Raw genomic sequence first — 18,660 nt, 5'->3', positions numbered from 1 at the left:
GCTTTCTCCTATACCCCAAACACTTTACCTCAGAGCCTGCATTCCCACAACGAGCCCCCTCCCATACAGAGCCACTCAGCCCCACCATTGCTACAGATCATCCCTGTGCAGAATGGATTTTATGTGCACCTGTATGGAGGTGATGTGTCACATCCTCCCCTTATTCATGCACATAACATTCATTCTGCACAGGGACATAACATTTAGAAAGAACCCTGCCTGGGACCCTTCTCCCTCCTCTCTCCCAGCAGCCTCTCCTGACCCTGCTGCCACTGGGAGGGGAGGCTCATTTTTAGGGACCCTTGCTGCCTGCCAGGAACCTGTCTCCTTCCTGTTTCCTGTCGGAGTTGACAGCAATGGCCAGATGTTCTGCTCATGCCCACTCCTGCTGCAGGCCTACAGGTGTTCATGGCTTTCTTCTGGGGCTCTTCCCCACACTGACTTCTCTTCCCCTCCCCTCCCCCAGCACGCTCTTGCTCACTCTCCTCAGCATAGGCTCTCTCCTGTGCTGTGCACCACCCATCCGTACGTAACAGGCTCTGGGGTGCTGGCTCCACAAGTGTCTTTGTTGTGGGTGTCACGCCCACTGCGTCTCTCCTGGGAAGGAAGCAGCAGCTGCCCCTGGCCGGCTGCCGAAAGGCCAGGCCTTCCAGTGCCCCTAGGTGAGCCCCGGATGTCTACCCCACGCTCCCTTCTGGGCTGCTTACACGCCTGGCTGGCCAGGCAGCCTGAGCCCACCGGCCCAACTAGCAGAGCCCTGCTGAAATGATGAGGGAAGCCAGAGGCCTCCACACTCCTATCTTCCCCACCCAGCCCAGCATTTGGCACAGTGCCAGCCTTAAGGGTTTTGGCTGCAAAGAATAAAGCCGAGGTACAAGAGAGAAAGGTATGTTTATTGAGCCCCATTCCCCTGGCACGCGGCTCTACAAGTGCCTGCCTCCCCAGAAAGAGAGTGAAACATCCTCCTCCACAGGGTGGCGGCACCCACCCCTTTTCTTTGGGCCAAGAAGGGCCGGCTCTCATTAGCACTCTCCCATGCCCTGCCGGGTATCCAGCAAACAGCCCAGCAGCTGAAGGGCTGTGTAGTGAGCATGGGCCAGTCATCATCAGTGGTAGGGTGGTGGTGTGGGAAAGGTCCCCTACAGAACAAATCCGTGTGCCTCAGCGTGTCTGGTGGAAAGGAGGGCAGGGGAGGGCACTTCTAGGATGCATGTGATGTAGGATCACAGCTAGCGTGCCACTCTGAGGCCAGGAGGAGAGCCCTGCCTTCCCCAGCTCTGGAAACAGCAGTACGACTGGTGCCTGGCCATCTAAGGGAGCAAACAGAGCTGGAGATGGACGTCAGAAGTGTGGCAAGGGGAACCCTGCCCAGAGAGAGGCATAATAGCCAGGACATCCCCTTTGTGGCCAGCTGCCGTGGTGCTAGACTCCGTGAATTCCATGAGAGACCGCGATGACCCCTGCTGCCAGGAGGATGATGATGAGGATGACTGTGAGAAGGGTCAGGACCAGGGCCAGGATGTTCAGGCACTTGGCAGTGGAGCCGTAGCTGCTCGCGCCACTGACATCACCAACGACTTTGCGATCCCTGGCCTGGAGGGAAGCAAATGCAGCATGTGAACCTTGTGGCTCCAGGCAGGGTGTGTGAATCTCAGGGCTCACAGGCCCGGAGCCCCTCCCATTTCCTGGCACTCAGGCGGAAGGTCTGCTAGTTTCCCCCACACCTTGGGGCCTGTGAGACTCTTGGGGGTGGGGTGAGCCACGTGTGGGACTCTCCAGATGGTGAAGCAAGGAGCGGAAGTGATAGAGGTTGGCTGTGGGTGAACACCTGGGCCTGGGGAGAGGGGGATGGGCAGGTCTGTGGAGGAGGGGCAGCAGGACCTAGGTTTAGGAAACTGGCAGCTTGGCTTTTTGGAATGCCTGCAGGAAACCGGTCACTGAAGGGGAGAGTGAACCAACCCAGAAGCTTCCTGGAAGGTGGGGGCTGGGGAGCTCCTGCAGCCCTGTCTCTCCCCCTCCTCCCCCCCAACGCCCTGTGTTATAGAGGGGCAGAATGCAAGTGGTACTCGCCCTCCCCCCATGTCTGGCAGGAGCCCTATGACCATATCAGAGCCTTACAAAGCAGCACTGGGGGCTTATCTGTGCCCCCCCCCCCCCGGGCGGTAAGAGGAGAGGGGCAGTCCCCACCCGCCCGGGGGTCCCTTCAGCCCCCTTCTCTCTCCCAGCAGTGGGTTCCCCACGGCTGTAGGGCCCCACCAGTAGCGCTCAGCCCCCCCGCCTCCAGGGGCTGGTCTCCCGCGCGTTACTAGCGGGCCCCTTACTCCGGCCCCCCAGGCGGGTTCGCCGGAAGAGGCCCAGCCAGGGAGCCGAGCAGGGTGCAGCGAGCGGGGGCAAGGCGCGGGCTGCGGAGAAAGTTACTGCGCAACTTTGGGCAGTTCCCACGGCCAGAGCGCGGCCGCCGGGGCAGCGCAGCCCCTGGCGCCCCGCGGCTGTGAGGCGCGCCCCGAGGGGTCGGCCGGGGGCGCAGGGGTCGCTCCGCGCGGCCCGCCCCCGCTCACCTTGACGGAGAAGACCAGCGCCATGAAGCCGAGGCAGCAGAAGTTCAAGTAGAGGGTGGTGAAGACGGACCAGAGGACGTGGTCGCGGGGCGGGGGCTGGTAGGGTTGCATGCTGATGACCGTGGAGGTGACGGCGGCCCCGGGCGATACCACGCCGATCTCATGCTCTTCCTTCAGGTGCTGGTAGTTGTGCTGCGGGAAGGGCTGGCTGAGGGCCGGGAAGGGGAACTGCGCGTTGTCCATCGTCTCGCCGGAGCCTGCCGCTACGCACTCCTGAGCAGCTCTGGGCTGGGACAGGCGTGCGCCCTGATCAAGGAGCGAAGGGGTGGAGCCCGGGAGGGGCTGGGTCCCTGTTTCCTCCCTTTATAGTGTCCCACCTCCTCACGCTTAAGTTTCGGTTTCCCAGCCTGCTGAGAGCAGTTTGGAGAACAGAGAGAGGATCCAGCTGGGATCCTAGGGCCCTGCAGACACAAAAGGCCTAGGGGTAGGTGCCTGATATAGGACTTTTCACACTTGGTCTCTGATCACCCTACCTATGAGCTTCAGCTGCTCAGCCAACAGCCTGGAGTGCCAGCCCCCTAAGTGGGCCACAGCTAAGAGCACAGATTGTTTAGCGTCACTTTTATCCCCCCCCTCCCCGCCCCCTGTAGGCTACCGCTGGGTGGGATGGAGGCCTCAAGAGAGACAGGCCCAAAGGGCTGACAGGCACTGCACCCCCATACACGAAGGCATCTGCTTCTAGCGCTTGGAGCACGACACATACATGCTGGGATTTTTGAGAGCCCAAGGGATGTAGACACCCAGCTTCCCTCCAACTAGACCCAAAACGGGATCACACATCTCAAGCTCCAGGACAGGTGTGGAACACCCAGTCATGAACAGCTGGAAGAAATCTGACAGGTGCATAACAGCAGTTTGGTCCCATAGACTGTACATCCCCCTTTGCCTGCAAGGTAGGATCCCTGATGAAGCATAAATCAGGTAGCAAGTTTAAAACAAATTAATTTAAAATTTAGAAGCTTCAGGGGGTAGCCGAGTGAGTCTGTGCAGGAAAAAAACAACCAATGGTCTGGTAGCACTTTATAGACTAGAAAAACATGTAGATGGTATCATAAGCTTTCGTGGACACATTTTGTTAGTCTATGAAGTGCTACCAGACCATTGGTTGTTTTTAATTTAAAATTAATTGGCATTAGGTTTAAAACAAACCAAAGCAAGTATTTCTTCATGCAATGCATAGTTAACCAGTGGAACTCCTTGACAGAAGATATTGTGACTGCCAGGACTTAACGGGGCTCAAAAAAGAGCTAGATAAATTCATGGAGGGTAGGTCCATCAATGACTACTAGTGAAGGTGGATAGGAATGGTGTTACTAGAGGCTAGGAATGGGTGACAGGAGTGGGATTGCTTGAACCTGTTGTGTTCATTCCCTCTGGGAGCATCTGGCATTGGCCACAGTCAAAAGACAAGATACTGGGCTAGATGGACTTTTGGTCTGACCATTCACAGTATGGCCATTCTTATGTTCTCAAAGCCCTTTATAAGAAGGGGTCAGTTATCATTGCCTTCCTTTTTGCACATGGGGAAACTGAGGTACAGGCCCATGAAGTGACTTGCCCGGGGTCACCCACTGAGTCTGTAGCAGAGCCAGGAACAGAGCCCAGATTTCTGAATTCCAGCCCAAGCTGCTAACTCAATCTGGCTTCTAACTGCAGGTAAGAGTGTGACTAGGACCCTCAAAATGTAGCCTACAACCTGTGGGGTTGGCAATAGCAGTGAATGCTGCTGGGCTGATGTGAAATGAGGCAGACTTGGGGGTGGTCTTCCAAGGCTTGTCCTGTTTCCATGTGTCTGCCCACCTCCCGGGACCTGCTGAATTCCCATCTCATGACTGATAATATCTTGCCAGATTGGAAGAAGTGGCGCTGTCCTTCACAGCATAACCATGTTGCCGTTGTTGGGCCCAGAAAAACAAGGCCTGGTCAACTTTATGCTAAGGAAAGTTAACAAAGGCTAATTTCGTAGGCCTCTGAGTATTCTTGACCAGAACCAGGGAAGTGGTTCAGACAGAGGCGTGCCCTCCATGCTGGCTGAGGTTATAAAAGTAAGATAAATGATAAATTACATATTTGTACCAACTGCGGCTTGCTTTGGGAACTGGTCAGAAACTCCCTGTTTTTGTTCCCCTTCGCTAATCTTACCTCCCTATTTTTTGCCCTTTGTTTGTACCCGAATCTTTTGTCTCCTTGTTCCTGGTACCTACCTTTTGTGATTGATAAGAAAGTTGCTGATGCATTATGAAGCGCTTCTGGCCACAGTGTATAGTTGGCTAAGATATGCATAGATATTTAAAGTTTCTAAAAAGGGGGTAAGTGGCTTGGGTGAAGAGCTTATGACGCAACGGAACTGTCTTTATAAGCCTGCCTGTTACTAAAATCGGGGCTGGTTCTCTTCAGAGACGGGCCGCTCTCTATTGTTGTGTGCACTCTTCAATAAAGAGCTTGTGATTGGACTTTGCTGGTGTTGCCTGTCTCTTTGCGGTCAGACAACGAACCGAGCCGTTTGGGCTAGAGTCCCTGACACCGTGCCCTCTCCTTGCGTTACGCTTAGTAGCTCTGCACAAAATAGAGCTGTGATGGATAGGCAGGCCAGCACTCGGTGACTAAAAGATTAAACTCAGAGGTAGCTAGGGGGTGTTGGCAGGGAACCAGAAGAACCAATGGAATACAGTGCTGAAATTTGAATGGTAAAGATTACCTGCTTGCCGTTTCTCTTTGTGTGATTTTAAACCAGGAGTTGAGAGAAACAGATGATTTAAATCCAGGTAGGACTACCATGTTCCAAGGAATACTGGTCATGGAAATGGACTGAACCATGAAGAGATCGTGGGTACATAGGGAGAAATGTATATTTAGTTGTGATCAGGTTATTTTCTTTGTTTTGTTGTTTGGCTAACTTCTGTGTGCTAATTCATGTGGACTCTCTTCCCCCGTGTATCTAAGCTACAGCCCAAAGATACCATGTTTCTTTATGTTTTGATCTGGTCTTTTCTTAGTTGCTTTGTAGCACCTAGCAACCAAGTACGTTTGATCAAGTATATCTTTTTGTTTTGTTAATAAAATCACCTTTTTTAAGGAGATGATTTGATTCTTATGTCCTGATAAGTAACGGGGGTCTGTGTGTGTGCCTGCCTAGACTGAGAGGTCAGCTATCAAAGACTGCAGTTTGTTTTCTGTGTTTTTTTCTTTTTCAAGCTTTTTTGTGGTAAAAGAGCTTAGGGTAGGCCTTGGGGAAAAGTTCAAGTGTTTCTTCCTGGTTTTCAGGGTTTTAATTCACTTGATGGTGGCAGCCTATCTCCCCGGGCCAGTGAATCTGTGACCTTGGGGAGTTTTTGTAAGCAGAAGCCTATAGAGGCAAGGTATTTACAGACTTTGTGGGCCCTCACCTTCTGCACTTGGAATGCTGGAGTAGGGAATAGACCTGACAAAAGCAAAGGAGGCAACTCACTTATGTCTGAGGTGCTTAGTTGAAGTGGTTCCTGTGGCCAAGAGGTGGCCTTGGGTGAGCAGCATCTGACAGGAGCAGGCCTCTAGGAGCCAGGCAAGGGCTCAGCCATGGAAGCTGCTTTTCCTGCTCAGTAGAGACAGGGTGTAAGTGATGCCTGAGGCAGCCGGAGAAATCTGGAGCTGTTTGTTTGATGAGGGATTAGCCTGTTTGCCGACTTTCCCTGCTGGGTGGGGTAGGTAGCTCTGGTAAACCAGGAGCTGTCTGCTCAGGCCCTGCTGTTCACTCAGGCCCTAGGCCAGAGCTGCCTATGCCAGCAAAAGAGGGCCAGCACTGTAGCTCTTCCCCAGTTCAGCCCTGTGACTGTGCATTGGGAATCCCCCCTGATCCTGCACCCCCTTAGCAGCAAGATGAGACTTCACCAGCCAGTGGAACAGAGAGGCTGTGTCTACACTTGCACCCCTTTTCCAGAAAAGGGGTGCAGTGTAGACACAGCGAGAGGGTTTATTGCTTCTCCAGGATACAGCACAGCATAGACATGATGTGGACATAAGGAGTCAGGGGCTGGCAGCCCTAGACCCCTTGGGACAGGGGTGCCTGGGCCCCTCAACTCCCAGCACTCTGCTTAGTCTCTTCTCTTCATGGTTTTCCAGCCCAAAACTGCCCAGTTCCCAGGCCCAGCTCCCCAGCCAGGTGGCCGTCTCCACCTCCCTTCCTTTGTCTCTCCCCCTGGGAAGAGACTTGTTACCTGTTCAGGCTGGGACTAGGTGTCTGGGCCAATACACATGCATGGGGTGAGTCAGAGGGAGTCACACATCACAGCGTGGGGGAACCCCGGGATACAGAGCAGACAGAACCCCCACTACATCACAAGCCCCACCAGGGTTGGTAAGCATGGGGCCGCTAGGGCCGCCAGGTGCTCTCACCAGCCCCAACAGGCTTAGAGGATGGTAAAGGAGCCTGTTCCCTTTCTGCACTACTGCTCCTGCCCTGACTATCCCGGGTGAAGCTGGCCGAGGGTGGGGAAAGAAGGCGAGCTAGAGGGTTAGCTAGCGTAGCTAGTCCCAGAGGCTCAGTTACAGACTAAGGAGCTCCGAGAGGCTCCCCCACTCCTAGCGCCCACCCAGTGGCAGAGGTGACATGGGACAGAGTCAGTGTTTGCCTGGTGATCTGTCACAGGTGCGGGACAATGACAGTGACCAGTCCCTGCTGGGTGCGGCTCCTTTCCTCTACCATGAGATATGGTTGAGATAAAGCTGATGCAGCGGGTTTCCCCTTCCCGTGTGCTTGTCAAAAGTCAGAGGAAGTGGTGCAGAGGTGTGTGGTTTGCTGTGAGGATGTGATTCTGCACCTTTCTGCCACAGGACTCTTTCCTCTGTGCCCTTCCCCTAGCAGCCTGCTTCTCACTCGGCAGGAGCGCAGAGCCCGCTGTCCAAGGAGCCAGGGTGCAAATGTTGCCTGTCTCCCTCCCCTGCCACTGCTGGAGCTGAACAGGACCCAGCCTGGGGCTGGGAGCAGCCCAGAGAGCATGTTCATGCCTGGGGAAAGGCAGAGCTGGTGTTTTGCATGAGCTGATCTCTGAAGCCCTGTTTCCGAGAAATCTCGTTGTAGCCCGTTAGCTCTCACTTCCCCGACTTGCATGGGAAGACCCGCCTTTCCAGCTGAGTAGGTTTCTCACGTCAGAGAAAAAGTGAGCAGCAGAGCCCATGTGGGGGAGTCAGGGAGAGAACAAGCTGGATTCATGCAGTGGCTGTCGACCCAGCAATGCACTGGCCTCTCCCTACTGCTGCCCCAGCAGCCCTACCTCTGTTCTCCCTTGGGACCACCCACATATCCACCCTCTTACTCTTTCCAGTAAAGCCCCTTCATGCCCTTTCCTTGGCACAGACCATTAGCCTCTCTTCTCTCACCCTCTCCCGGGCCCGGAGCTTACAGACCGGATTCTGCTCCTCTGTATTCCAGACCCCAGCGGGCTCAGGAGTCCCTTTCTCTCCCACTCCCCCCAACTCTGCCTTCTCTAGTACAGCTCCCCTGCATCCTCTGCTCAGCTTCCTCCTCTCTGCCATTTCTCATGTCCTGTCCTTTCTTGGCACAGCTGGCCTTGGCTCTTCCCCTTTCTCCCCCAGCCAGACCCTCCTGTGAGAGAGAGAGGCTTTTAAGAATCCAGGATTTAGCACTGATTGGTTTTGGTTTATAGGCCATTATAAAATCGAGGCATGTGTGTGTGTGTGTCCTTCTTGCTAAATTCAAAGTCAGATTTCTGAACCCACCACAGCTGTAGGGTACATGGAGATGCAGTGTTGTCAGCCTCCAGCATTCAAAGCTCAGGAGTCAGACCCAAGAATAATCAGGATGTTGATTTCAGCAGCAGTTTACTAAAAAATGGTTTGAGGTTCTTTCATTGCCCGCTGGTTCCTGAGTTTATAGGTTCCCTTGGATTTTCCTCCACAACTACAAGGGCTAGGAGGAGCTTAACTTTGGGAAACAAGCTCTCTCTCTCTCAACTTTTTCCATGAATTTTTTTGACCCCGGTAGCTGGAGTCTGCGGATAAATGCCAAGTGTTACAAGATTCACAATAAACACCACAGAATTTCGCAACTCTGGATCTGGGATTTACGTTTAGAGACATCTCTAGCTCGTGTGTTTATGTGTCTATGAGTGTGTATGTGCATGTAGGCGTGCAGATGCACATGTGTTACTGTTCCCTTCTCCCATGCCCCTTCTGCTTTTTCTGAACCACATCCAGAGCCCACAGAAATAATGGAAAGAGTTGCAGCAACTTTGATGGGCCTTTCAATGTTTCCTATGAGCTGTGCATTTGTGCATCCATTTAGGGCAGATTTAAAAACCACCCAGCTGATTAGAAGAGCTCCTTCAACTGGGTGTTGTTTCTACTGGGGGTGCACATTCGCCCATGCATCAGTGCACATAAACATTGATTCTACATATGGATAGAAAAAAATCCACACCTGGATGGGAAAGATAAGAGGGAACTTTTAAGTCTGGATCAAAATGTCTGTGTCCCCCTCGCGCCAGCTCCTTTCTGTGGGTGCTGCTCTGGGTGTGCTGCAAGTTGCTCTGTCTTCTGGGGGGAAGGAAGGTAACGCAACAGAACTTCCTCTTATGTCCTTTTTAATCGTGCAGCTTAGTTTACACACATCAGGAGAGCAACAGCTTCGGGCCCCTTTCTCAGACACTGGGGCTGAGCATACCTGGGGCGTTTTAACACTGCCAGGGACTCTTCTTGATTAACAAGGAGCTAGAAGACTGCTTCAGCTCCATCCCAGCTGGGCAGTCCTTTTTAACAGATTCTTGCTTAACATTTCTGTTGCAGTAGCATCTCAAGAAGTGGGCTGTGCCCAAGAAAGCTCATGATCCCATCTACATGTTTTATCAGTCTGTAAAGTGCTACCAGACTACTGGTTGCTTGTTAAGTTTATCCTGTACAGACTAACTCGGTTCCCCCTCTGAAGCTTCTGAACTTGACCAGTTATGATGTAAACTTCAAAGAAATGTGCAGAAGGATGCAGCAGCAGACGTCCAATTAAGTAAAGTCTGTGAGTACAATGTTTCATTTCTACTATTATTAATCACCATGATGATTATCAATAATATTAAGTTGTATCTTTTCAATTATGCAAATGGGCATTCTTATACAGCTCTTTGTTGCCCACTTGTTCTGAATTTGGATGTAGTTTGGCTCTTTGTTTTGAAAAGGTTGCTGATCCCTGAGCTAAGCTGACACACAGCGCTCTTGTCCCAGAGGAGTGTCCACATAAGGAGTTGCACAGTATACAGGCAGTCCCCGGGTTACGTACAAGATAGGGACTATAGGTTTGTTCTTAAGTTGAATTCGTATGTAAGTCGGAACTGGCTCCAGATTCAGCCGCTGCTGCTGAAACTGACCAGGGACTGACTACAGGAAGCTGGAGGCAGAATTGCTCTGCCCCCAGCTTCCTGGAATCAGCCACTGATCAGTTTCAACAGCGGTTGAATCTCGAGCCTGGGACAGAACAGCTGGGCTGCCAGGTAGGTCCCTGCAGGACCAACCCGGCAGCACCCCTGCTGCTCTACCCCAGGGTCCACAACAAAAGCCTGGTCTGCTGGGGAGGGGGCGCACTAGCTGTGCCCCCCCCAGCAGACCAGGGACACGGGGAGCAAAGCCGCAGCGGCGGTGGGGAGCCGCGCCTCTGAGGCTTTGCTCTGGCAAAGCCTCAGAGGCGCGGGACCCCGCCGCTGCTGCGGCTTTGCTCCCCGTGTCCCTGGTCTGCTGGAGACAGTCCCCAGCAGACCAGGGACACCCAGAGCAAAGCCGGGGAGTCGGAGGAGTCTCGCGCCTCTGAGGCTTTGCTGTGGCAAAGCCTCAGAGGCGCGGGATCCCGCCGCCGCTGCGGCTTTGCTCCCGGTGACTCTGGTCTGCTGGGGACCGTCTCCAGCAGACTAGGGACACCGGGAGCAGCTTTTCTCGCCCCTGAGGTCGAGGTGGCGGGACCGCTGCGCTCTGGGCGGTCCCGCTGCCTGCGAGCTCCGGGGTGAGAAAGCCCTGTTCGTAAGTGCGGATCCGACATAAGTCGGATCCACGTAACTCGGGGACTGCCTGTATAATCAGAGTGGTTTCACTGGTCACTTCCCCCAGAGTCAGGCTCTTAGTCCAGCCTTGCAAATATCTAGTCTGCAGCCTAATCACAGCAGCAGCACAGGAGTTAAATCCCTGTTCCGCAATCATGCTTATATCAGAAGTATGAATGCTGTTCTCCTATGTGGCCTACCAGCTGTGAAACTTGCAAAAAGCAAGACAGCCACACCTAAATCTTGCTGGAAGCTCCCTTGGCCTTATTTGAATCAAAGATGGGACAGAGAGGTGTCTCTGTTAGCATTCAAAATGGACAACAGAAGGTCCAAGACTGGAACCTCTAGGACCCAAAGCAGGGGAGCATTGCCTGATGGGAAATCTCTGCTCTGGATGCTGACGAACCCAATCCTGCAAGCACCCAGGTCAGTAATGATCAGATTAATTTTAGTAATAAATCCTCGATTGGTATCCAAAATACCAAAGCTGCCTAATTGCAGTAGGAGCTCCTCCCCACTCCCAAGGAACAATGCCCACAGCCAGGAATGAGTAGTTCTTATTGTCTAGCCTGAACAAAACAACTTGGGTGTGCTCCCTTAAATCATCAGTTTGTCAGTAAACGAATCTAGTGCCCCTCCTTTGAAGCATTAAACCATTGCATATGCTCAAGTAGAGTGTTCTGATGCCTGGATCTAATTCCAGCCCCAGTTCCATCTTCTATTAACTGGCCATGCTGCAGGCCAGGGCCGGACCAGCCATTCTGGTGCCCCGGGCAGACAGTTTAATTGCTCCCTGGGTTGAGGGAGGGCTCATGCACGGCCCGCCCCCGCCCGGTGCGTGGAGGAGGGCGTGTGGAGCTGGCAGCGGAAGATGCACGTGCCTGGCCCGGCCCAGCCCAGCTACCGCTGCTGGTGCACAGCCCGAGGCTGCCCGGGGTGGGCCGAGCCTGGCCATGCAGGGCCCCGCAGCTGTGGGGGGAAGGACACTGCTGGCCAGCTCTGCAGGGGTTAATGCGGCCCCCACCCCGGGCAGCTGCTGCAGGGTGGCCGCTAGGAGCTGCTGCAGCCCGCAATCCAGGAGCCGGACGTGCGGCACCTGATGACGGCTATAAGGGGCGCTGTGCAACCCTTACAGTTGCCATCAGGTGCCCCCCATAGGTTGGCGCCCCGGGCAGCTGCCCGACTAGCCCCCCCCCCTTAATCCGGCCCTGCTACAGGCTCTGCTCTGCACGTCTCCCACACTCTGGATCCCCAGCTACCATAAGGGATGTAAAATCCCATTTAATTCACTAACCAGATAAACATATTATTTAATCGGTTGAAGGGGAGAGTGGGTGCACATGTGCACACACACGCTGCAGCCAGGAGCTGAGCTGCCTCTTCTTGTGCTGTGCCTGGGCCTCGCCATGGACAGAGGCTGCTCCAGCATCCCGATTGGAACAGTCCCTGCCTGACAGAGCCAGGGAGTCGTTCCAGTCCCACCGGTTAACCTTACCTGGTAAGCCTCACCTGTTAAGGGGTGAGACTTTACTGGTTAACTAGTTAAACCTTCTCATCCCTAGCTACCCTGAGGGTGAGCCCACCACCCTGTCCTTCAAAGGCTAATGCCCTATCCCTGAGGTCACTGGAGATCCCACTCCACCTCCCTATTTTCAACAGGTCCCTTTTTCTGCTTTCCAAATGTGGAAGCCAGCTCCATCCCTGGGGCAGCCGGTGTTGGCTGTCTGGCCACTCCCAGGGTGGGCTCAAGGGAACCACCTGGGAATCATGATCAGTTCAAATTTCATGGAGGGGTGAGGTTTCTCTCTCTCTTCTTTTAGTATAGCTCCTCACCCTGCCTTTATAGCTTAGTTCTGGTTTGCTAGCCCTAACTTTTGTAATCAGCTTTACGTTAGATTTAATATTGTAACTGTTTTTTGTTTGGCTCTCCTCTTACTGTAATTTGTTACTGCCTGGAAATAAATAACTTTCATGTTTAAGATACTTGCTTTTCTCTCTCCCTCCCTGTCAGCCAACGGTCAGGGCAGTGTGTGTGTGTGTGTGTGTGTGTGTGTGTGTTACCGAGAAAAAGGTTTAACGTCCGTGACTTTACTGCTAGGACTGGGGTCCCGTCGCAGAAGGCAGCCAACAGGCTGACAGACACCCTGGGTTTATAGGAAGAGCCTATTACATCTCAGATTTTAGCTGCTAGAATACAGGATCCCTTCGCAGCAGGCAGTCTAGGAAAGACTGAGAGATGCCCCAACGGATCTGTCACCTGGGAGTGACACAATCCAAATGCCCAAGCTCTTCCTATACCTGTCCCTTGTGACCGGCTGAAGATCTTTTTAAATTGTGCTTGGTTCTGTTACAGCAACTGAAGGAGTCAGGTTAAAACTTAAACAGTTACTATTTTATTGTTACAGGGTAAACTTAGCTGTTAAATGCTACTACTGTGTTACAGATAACACAGCCACTACAAAGGACAGGACAGAAATTACACTAAGAAGTCACTTACAGGTACCATGAAACCCTTTTGGTTCTTTGAGCTCTTATTAAATGCATGCAAATAGACACCTAGCAGGTATATATTCTCACCCCTGTGTTCCATACTTGGTGTGGCCAGAGTCTTTCTCTCAATCCCTCGGGAAGAAGTAGGGCGAGGTTGGGCGTCCCACAGACCTCGGGAGTCAATCAATACCTGCCAACAGGTGTAGATGATTGGAGCTCAGATGGGGTGGGCTACTGAACCCCTCTTTATACCCCTTGGGTCACGTAGGCTTCTTCCTGGTCTCAAGTGGCCAATTAGGAAAAATGGCTTTGAACACCAAGTTTCCCATGAAGGATGCAAAGCATAATTCACACCTGGGAAAATGCAGACAATGGGCACCTCTGGTATGTGATGGGTGAAGATTCCTCTCCTGGGACAGTGCAGGCGTGTCAATTACTGGTACTAGCCATCAGGGTGACGGGAGGCCCCGGGTCGTCAGCTAGCCAGCCCATTTACTGTCTGGTTTCTGTTTATGGTAGAGTCAGGGACAGGCAGCACACCTGCGTTCCCAGGGCATCAAAGGCTGACTGCCTTTCTCTTGCTCTCTGGGGGCAGGGGAGGGAACCAAGATGGGATTCATGTCTGGCTACACTCCCCTCCCCCCACGCCCCTTTGTGGGTGTTGTTTTTGGCTTCTCCCATTCACTCTGCAGCAACACTTCTTGCACCTGAGCTAAAGATCCCTGCAGCACCCACAAATCCTGCGGGGTTTGATCCTCAAGTGGGTTACTAGCAGAGTGGTTGTGACGTGAAAGTGGGGGCAGGGACGTGCTGAACTGGGGGGCATGAGGGTAGCAGCTGACAGTGCTGTTTAGCCCAACCCGATGAGTCCAAGGGCACATGAGGGTCCCAGCTTGGCATTGCTGTGCAACCCAGCCCACTGAGTCCAGGGACAGAGAGAGAGAGTGTGTGTGAGAGAACAACCCGCTGTTTGAACCCAAGGAGGGTGGACGGGCACCAGCCCTTCCACTTCTAAAAGCCCTTCCCTCAGCCTTGCAGGAGGATCAACTGGACCCAGGGGGACAAATGATGGAAAACAGAATCAAGGGGTGCGGGTCTGTCACGGCTCACAGGTTGTGCTCATGCTTGGCCCGTCCATCTCTAGTGCAGCAGCCCCTTCTCAGGGAGTCCACTCCACTGCAGCGACCCTCTCTTGGGATGCTCACTCTCACCTCAGGGGTCCTCCCCTCCGCCTCTGGGATGGCACCTCTCAGGGCCTTCAGCCGCCTGCCTCCGCCGTGAGCCCCCTCGGGGGACCCACTCCCTCTGGACCCCTGGGGCCTCCACTCGCAGAAGGAATAGCTCCACCCTGTTCTCCAGACCAGAGCAACTATCAACCAGCACCAAACAGGAGGGTCTACTGAGCTCTGAACACAGCAAAGAATCTCTCAGGCCAGTAGGCCTGGGCCCTCAGCCCACACGTCAGTCTCCCCTGCAGCCAGCTGAGTCCTGCCTGCTCGGCTCTCAGTCCCCCCAGTCTCCCAGCAGCCCCTCCCCAGTCCATTGTCTTCTCCCCAGGTAACAGGTTTTCCTGGGCCCCTCTCTTCTCTGCCCAACGTTCTCCCCTTGCTGGGGTGAGCTGGGCTGGTTGCTGGGGTCCCTCTCTGCAGCCCATTGTCTGTCGTCTGGCCAGAACCAGCTGTGTCCTCTGAGCAGGGCCGGGGTCACCAGAGTACCAGACACCACAGCTCCAATTCTGCACTGTTCTCTGAAACAACAAACTCCCCACCTTTATCACATTAAACCAGTAACTTCTGGGCACTGAGTGCCCCCCTGTATGCAACACTCCCTTCAATCCCCCAAACTCCCCACATCCTCACAGGATCAAAGGTTTAAAACAAGGGAACCAGCTGGGGACACCGAGCAGAGAACCCCAGACAGCGCCTACTGTTCCCTGAACTTGTCCAGGGAGCCAGTGGACACCGCCCGGAGGAACCCAGATGTGTGAGACCAGGGAGGAACAGAAATAGGCCCCACAGTTGCAGTGTCCCCCTTGTCCAGCATCCTCTTCCTGGTAATGTACAGGGCGACTTTTGCCAAGGCCAGGAGGAGGTTGACAAGAAGGGTCTCGCAACTTCATGGTGCCATGGATTTATGGGGTGTGCATAAATAAAAAGGTGTGGAGAAAAGTGCAGCCAGAACCTCAACAAGAGGTTCTTGAGGAACCGGAAAAGGGGCCGCAGCCTGGCGCACTCAACATAGGTGTGTGCCAGGTTTTCCCTTACGTCACAGAAGGGGCAGGCGTCTGGGATTGGGGTGAACCACGTCAGGTACACGCCTGTGCTCACGGCTCCATGGAGGAGCCACCAGCTGATGTCCCAGATGGGCCGTGAAATTAAGGTGGAATAAACATTGGCCCATCGCGTTTCCTCACCCTGCATAGGTCTTAAGTCGTCCCACCATTTGATATCGGGGCAGGACACAAAGGTGAGGAAATGCAACGTGTGGCGCACAGGCATTTTCAAATGGTCTCCCGGCATGGTTCAAAGACAGCCCAGCTGCATATTCTGTAGCTGACTGGGGGTACAGGGATGGGGAGGGAAGAACCCAGCCCTGGGGAACCTAGGTCTGCAGGAGCGCGCCAGTGGGAGGGTAGTGGGAGAAGCAGAGCTCCATATGAGATCACCAGTGACACAAGCAGCACACAGATAGAATTATCAACCTGCCTCCCCCAGAAAAGTAACCCTGATAAATGAGCCTACCCCCAAAGTTAATGGGCCAGTCTGGAGAGAGGGGATCATGGGAGGTGAGAGCCTTGCTGGAGGAGATTGCATGTATAGAGTAAGACAGGGGCAGTATGAAAACGCTCCACCCATGGGGATCAGAGACCCATTCTATGTCTTGGGCCACCACCAGCTTCATTCCAGTTGGAAAAGCTGGCACCTGGAGATACAACTGCAGAGGAGACGCTGGGAAGAGCAGTCAGGAGAAAGGCAGACCTGGAATCAGGGCAACTCGAGCAGCCCAGGCGGTAGGGGATATTCTGACCTATGGTGCGTCGTGCCCCATCTTTTTTTAAATCATTACATTCACTTGCATCACTTTGCAGCTCCTCTTTTGGATTTTTTTGTGGGGGAGGAGGGTCTAAAGAACCGCTGTCTCTCGCCTGCATTTCTCCCCTTCCCCAGTACGCTACATCCTCCTGCCTTCCCCTCTGCTTCAGTGAGTCTCCCGCTGGGCCAGAGGAAGTTGTCACCAGGGGAAAAGAAGGGAAACCTCAGAAACTTGACCCCACCCGGAAGCAGGCCATAGAAAATTTGTGCCTGCTTCAAGATTAGAGCTGGAATGTGGCCTGGCGCACATCAGCCGCTGAGAATGGGACGATTAGTATGTTATGAAAGCAAGCTGGCAGTGGGAGGGGCCTGGGGCCCACTGAAAAACAAACTCTACGTATTCTAGGAAATAGCATGAAGTGGGAGTTAACTGAGTGCCGAGGATGAGAGGAAAAGTCTCAGGGGAGTAGCCATGTTCAACTGTAACTTTTAAAACCAACAAGCAGCCCTGCAGCACCTTAGAGACCAACAAAAGTATAGAGATAGTATCATGAAGCTGCCCCTTTCTCTCTACGCTGCTCATCTGAGGAAATGGGTTTTGCTCATGGAAAGCTCAGGATACTATCTCTATATTTTTGTTAGTCTCACTCTAAGGTGCCACAGGACTACTCGGTTGTTTGGGAAGAGGGGAACTTATCTCCGGTAGGGGTTAATGGCAAGTTCCTTTGCCTAGGGAATCAAAGGAGTGTAATGCATTTCAACCCCCAGGTAGGTGGTATCAATGCATTGTCCTGCCATTCCTGTCACCCAGGGCTCCAGCCACGTAGAGGTTAAGAGACATTCTTCCAAAGCAGGGATTGGCAATAATTTTAGCGAGGGAGGGACCTCTCCAAGAATTTTGGGAAGTGGTCACAGGCCACACTATCCTATCATATTAATGGACGAGCTGTGGCGTCTGGGAGGGAGTTTGGGTGCAGGAGGGGATTCAGACCTGGGGCAGGGATGTGGGGGGGGGGGGTGTGCACGGTCTCCGGAAAGGGGATCTGACCTGAAGCAGGGAGTTGGGGTGTGGAATGGGGTGCCAGGTACAGGCATGCCAGGTGCGGAATGGGGCAGCCAGGAAGCCAGGAAGCACTTACCATTGGCAGTTCCCTACTGGTGGCACACAGGGGTGCTCGGGCAGACAGGCCATGGTGGCCCCACACCGCTCAAAGCTGCTGCAGTGCTGGGCAAACATGTTTCTGCATGCCCCTTGGGGGGAGGGGCAGAGGCAACTGATCAATGTGAACGGGGGGGGGGGGGGGGGATAGCCTCTGCCCCAGGCCCTCCCTCCCTGCATTCACTGGCAGCGCAGAGCAAGGCAGCCCAAGCTCACATCTCCCTCCGCTGCATTGCTCCATGAGTGCGAGTGGGGCTGGACCCCTATTACTGGTACCAGCCCCCCTCCATCCTAGCTACTCTACTCCTCCCCCTACCTGCCCAGTCCCCACCCACAGCCCCCTCCTCCCCCTACCTGCCCAGTCCCCACCCCCAGGCCACTCCTCCCCCTACCTGCCCAATCCCCACCCCTCTCCTGCCCCCTGCCCTCCCAGACCCCAACCTCTAGTATGCTCCTGCACTTACCATCCCAGTACCCACCCCCAGTACACTCCTGCACCCTGCCCTCCCAAACCCCAACCCCCAGTACACTTCTGCATCCTACCTCCTACCCAGAAATAAGAACGAAAGGAGTGTAATGTAATTAATGCAAATCAGCATGGGCTTTTGGAATGCAATCTTGGACTGCATAACGAGGAGAATCTGGAGTAGGAGTAGAAGGTTATTTTACTTCCATATTTGACAGTGATGCAACCACTGCTGGCCTGCTGCGTTCAGTTCTGACACCCATGATTCAAGAGGGATGTTAATAAGTTGGAGAGTCTTCAAACTGGAGAACATGCCTATTGGTGAGAGCCTCAAGGATCTCAAACTTGTTCTCTTAACAAAGGAAAGGTTAAGGGTGATTTGATTACAGTCTAGAGATGTACTTACCAGGAGAGCAAATATTTAACAATGGCTCTTCAGGGCAGCAGAGAAAGGCGTAGCTGGGCCTGGTGGCTGGCAGTGGAAGTTGGATACACGTGTATTGGGGGGCAAGGCACATCTTTTGAACAGTGAGGCTACTTAACCACTGGAACACTGCCACCCCAGCACACTCCTGCACCCTACCTGCCAAGACCCCACACCCCCAGCCACCTCCTGCACCCCCCACCCTAGCTCCCTCCTGCACTCTCCCTTTCTTCCAGACCCTGCACCCCCACTCCCTGTCTGCTCCCTGGCAGTCCCCTCCCACACACTGAACCCCTCATTTTTTGGCCCCACCCCACAGCCTAGGAGCACCCCACAAAATCTACACGGCCCTGGTCCTCAGAAGAGTTATTCTGGCCCTAGGGGAAGCCCTGAGCCTCCCCCACTCCAGGGCTGGAAGGGAACTCCGGTGTCCTGTGTTGCATGAGTGAGGTGTGT

The 18,660-nt window shown here is 53.8% G+C and overlaps 1 protein-coding gene and 1 long non-coding RNA gene across 2 annotated transcripts in view; one reads left to right on the top strand and one right to left on the bottom strand.

Annotated features, from left to right (window-relative positions):
• Positions 1-872: 872 nt before the first annotated feature.
• LOC102451606 (interferon-induced transmembrane protein 1-like) lies at positions 873-2,899 on the bottom strand. Its single transcript, XM_006131654.5, has 2 exons — positions 2,559-2,899; positions 873-1,593 (listed from the first exon to the last, which is right to left on the bottom strand). The coding sequence occupies exons 1-2, from the start codon at positions 2,799-2,801 to the stop codon at positions 1,423-1,425; spliced, it is 414 nt and encodes a 137-aa protein (XP_006131716.1). The 5' UTR covers positions 2,802-2,899; the 3' UTR covers positions 873-1,422.
• A 135-nt stretch (positions 2,900-3,034) lies between these two features.
• LOC112547205 (uncharacterized) overlaps positions 3,035-18,660 on the top strand; it is a 31,680-nt gene continuing 16,054 nt past the window's right edge. The window contains exon 1 of the long non-coding RNA XR_003090961.3: positions 3,035-9,621. This is a non-coding gene — a long non-coding RNA (uncharacterized LOC112547205). The remainder of the gene's footprint in view (positions 9,622-18,660) is intronic.

Source organism: Pelodiscus sinensis, chromosome 5 (genome assembly GCF_052426305.1).
Source record: "Pelodiscus sinensis isolate ZL-2025 chromosome 5, ASM5242630v1, whole genome shotgun sequence".
Classification (NCBI taxonomy): Eukaryota; Metazoa; Chordata; order Testudines; family Trionychidae; genus Pelodiscus; species Pelodiscus sinensis.
The sequence above is the reverse complement of the archived record's forward strand: the minus strand, read 5'-3'. Positions and strand labels throughout refer to the sequence as shown.

Coding starts and splice junctions, on each gene's coding strand:
- LOC102451606 (XM_006131654.5), bottom strand. CDS start 2,801: ATGGACAACGCGCAGTTCCCCTTCCCGGCCCTCAGCCAGCCCTTCCCG. Junction 1,594..2,558: donor CGCTGGTCTTCTCCGTCAAG/GTGAGCGGGGGC, acceptor GCTTCCCTCCAG/GCCAGGGATCGCAAAGTCGT.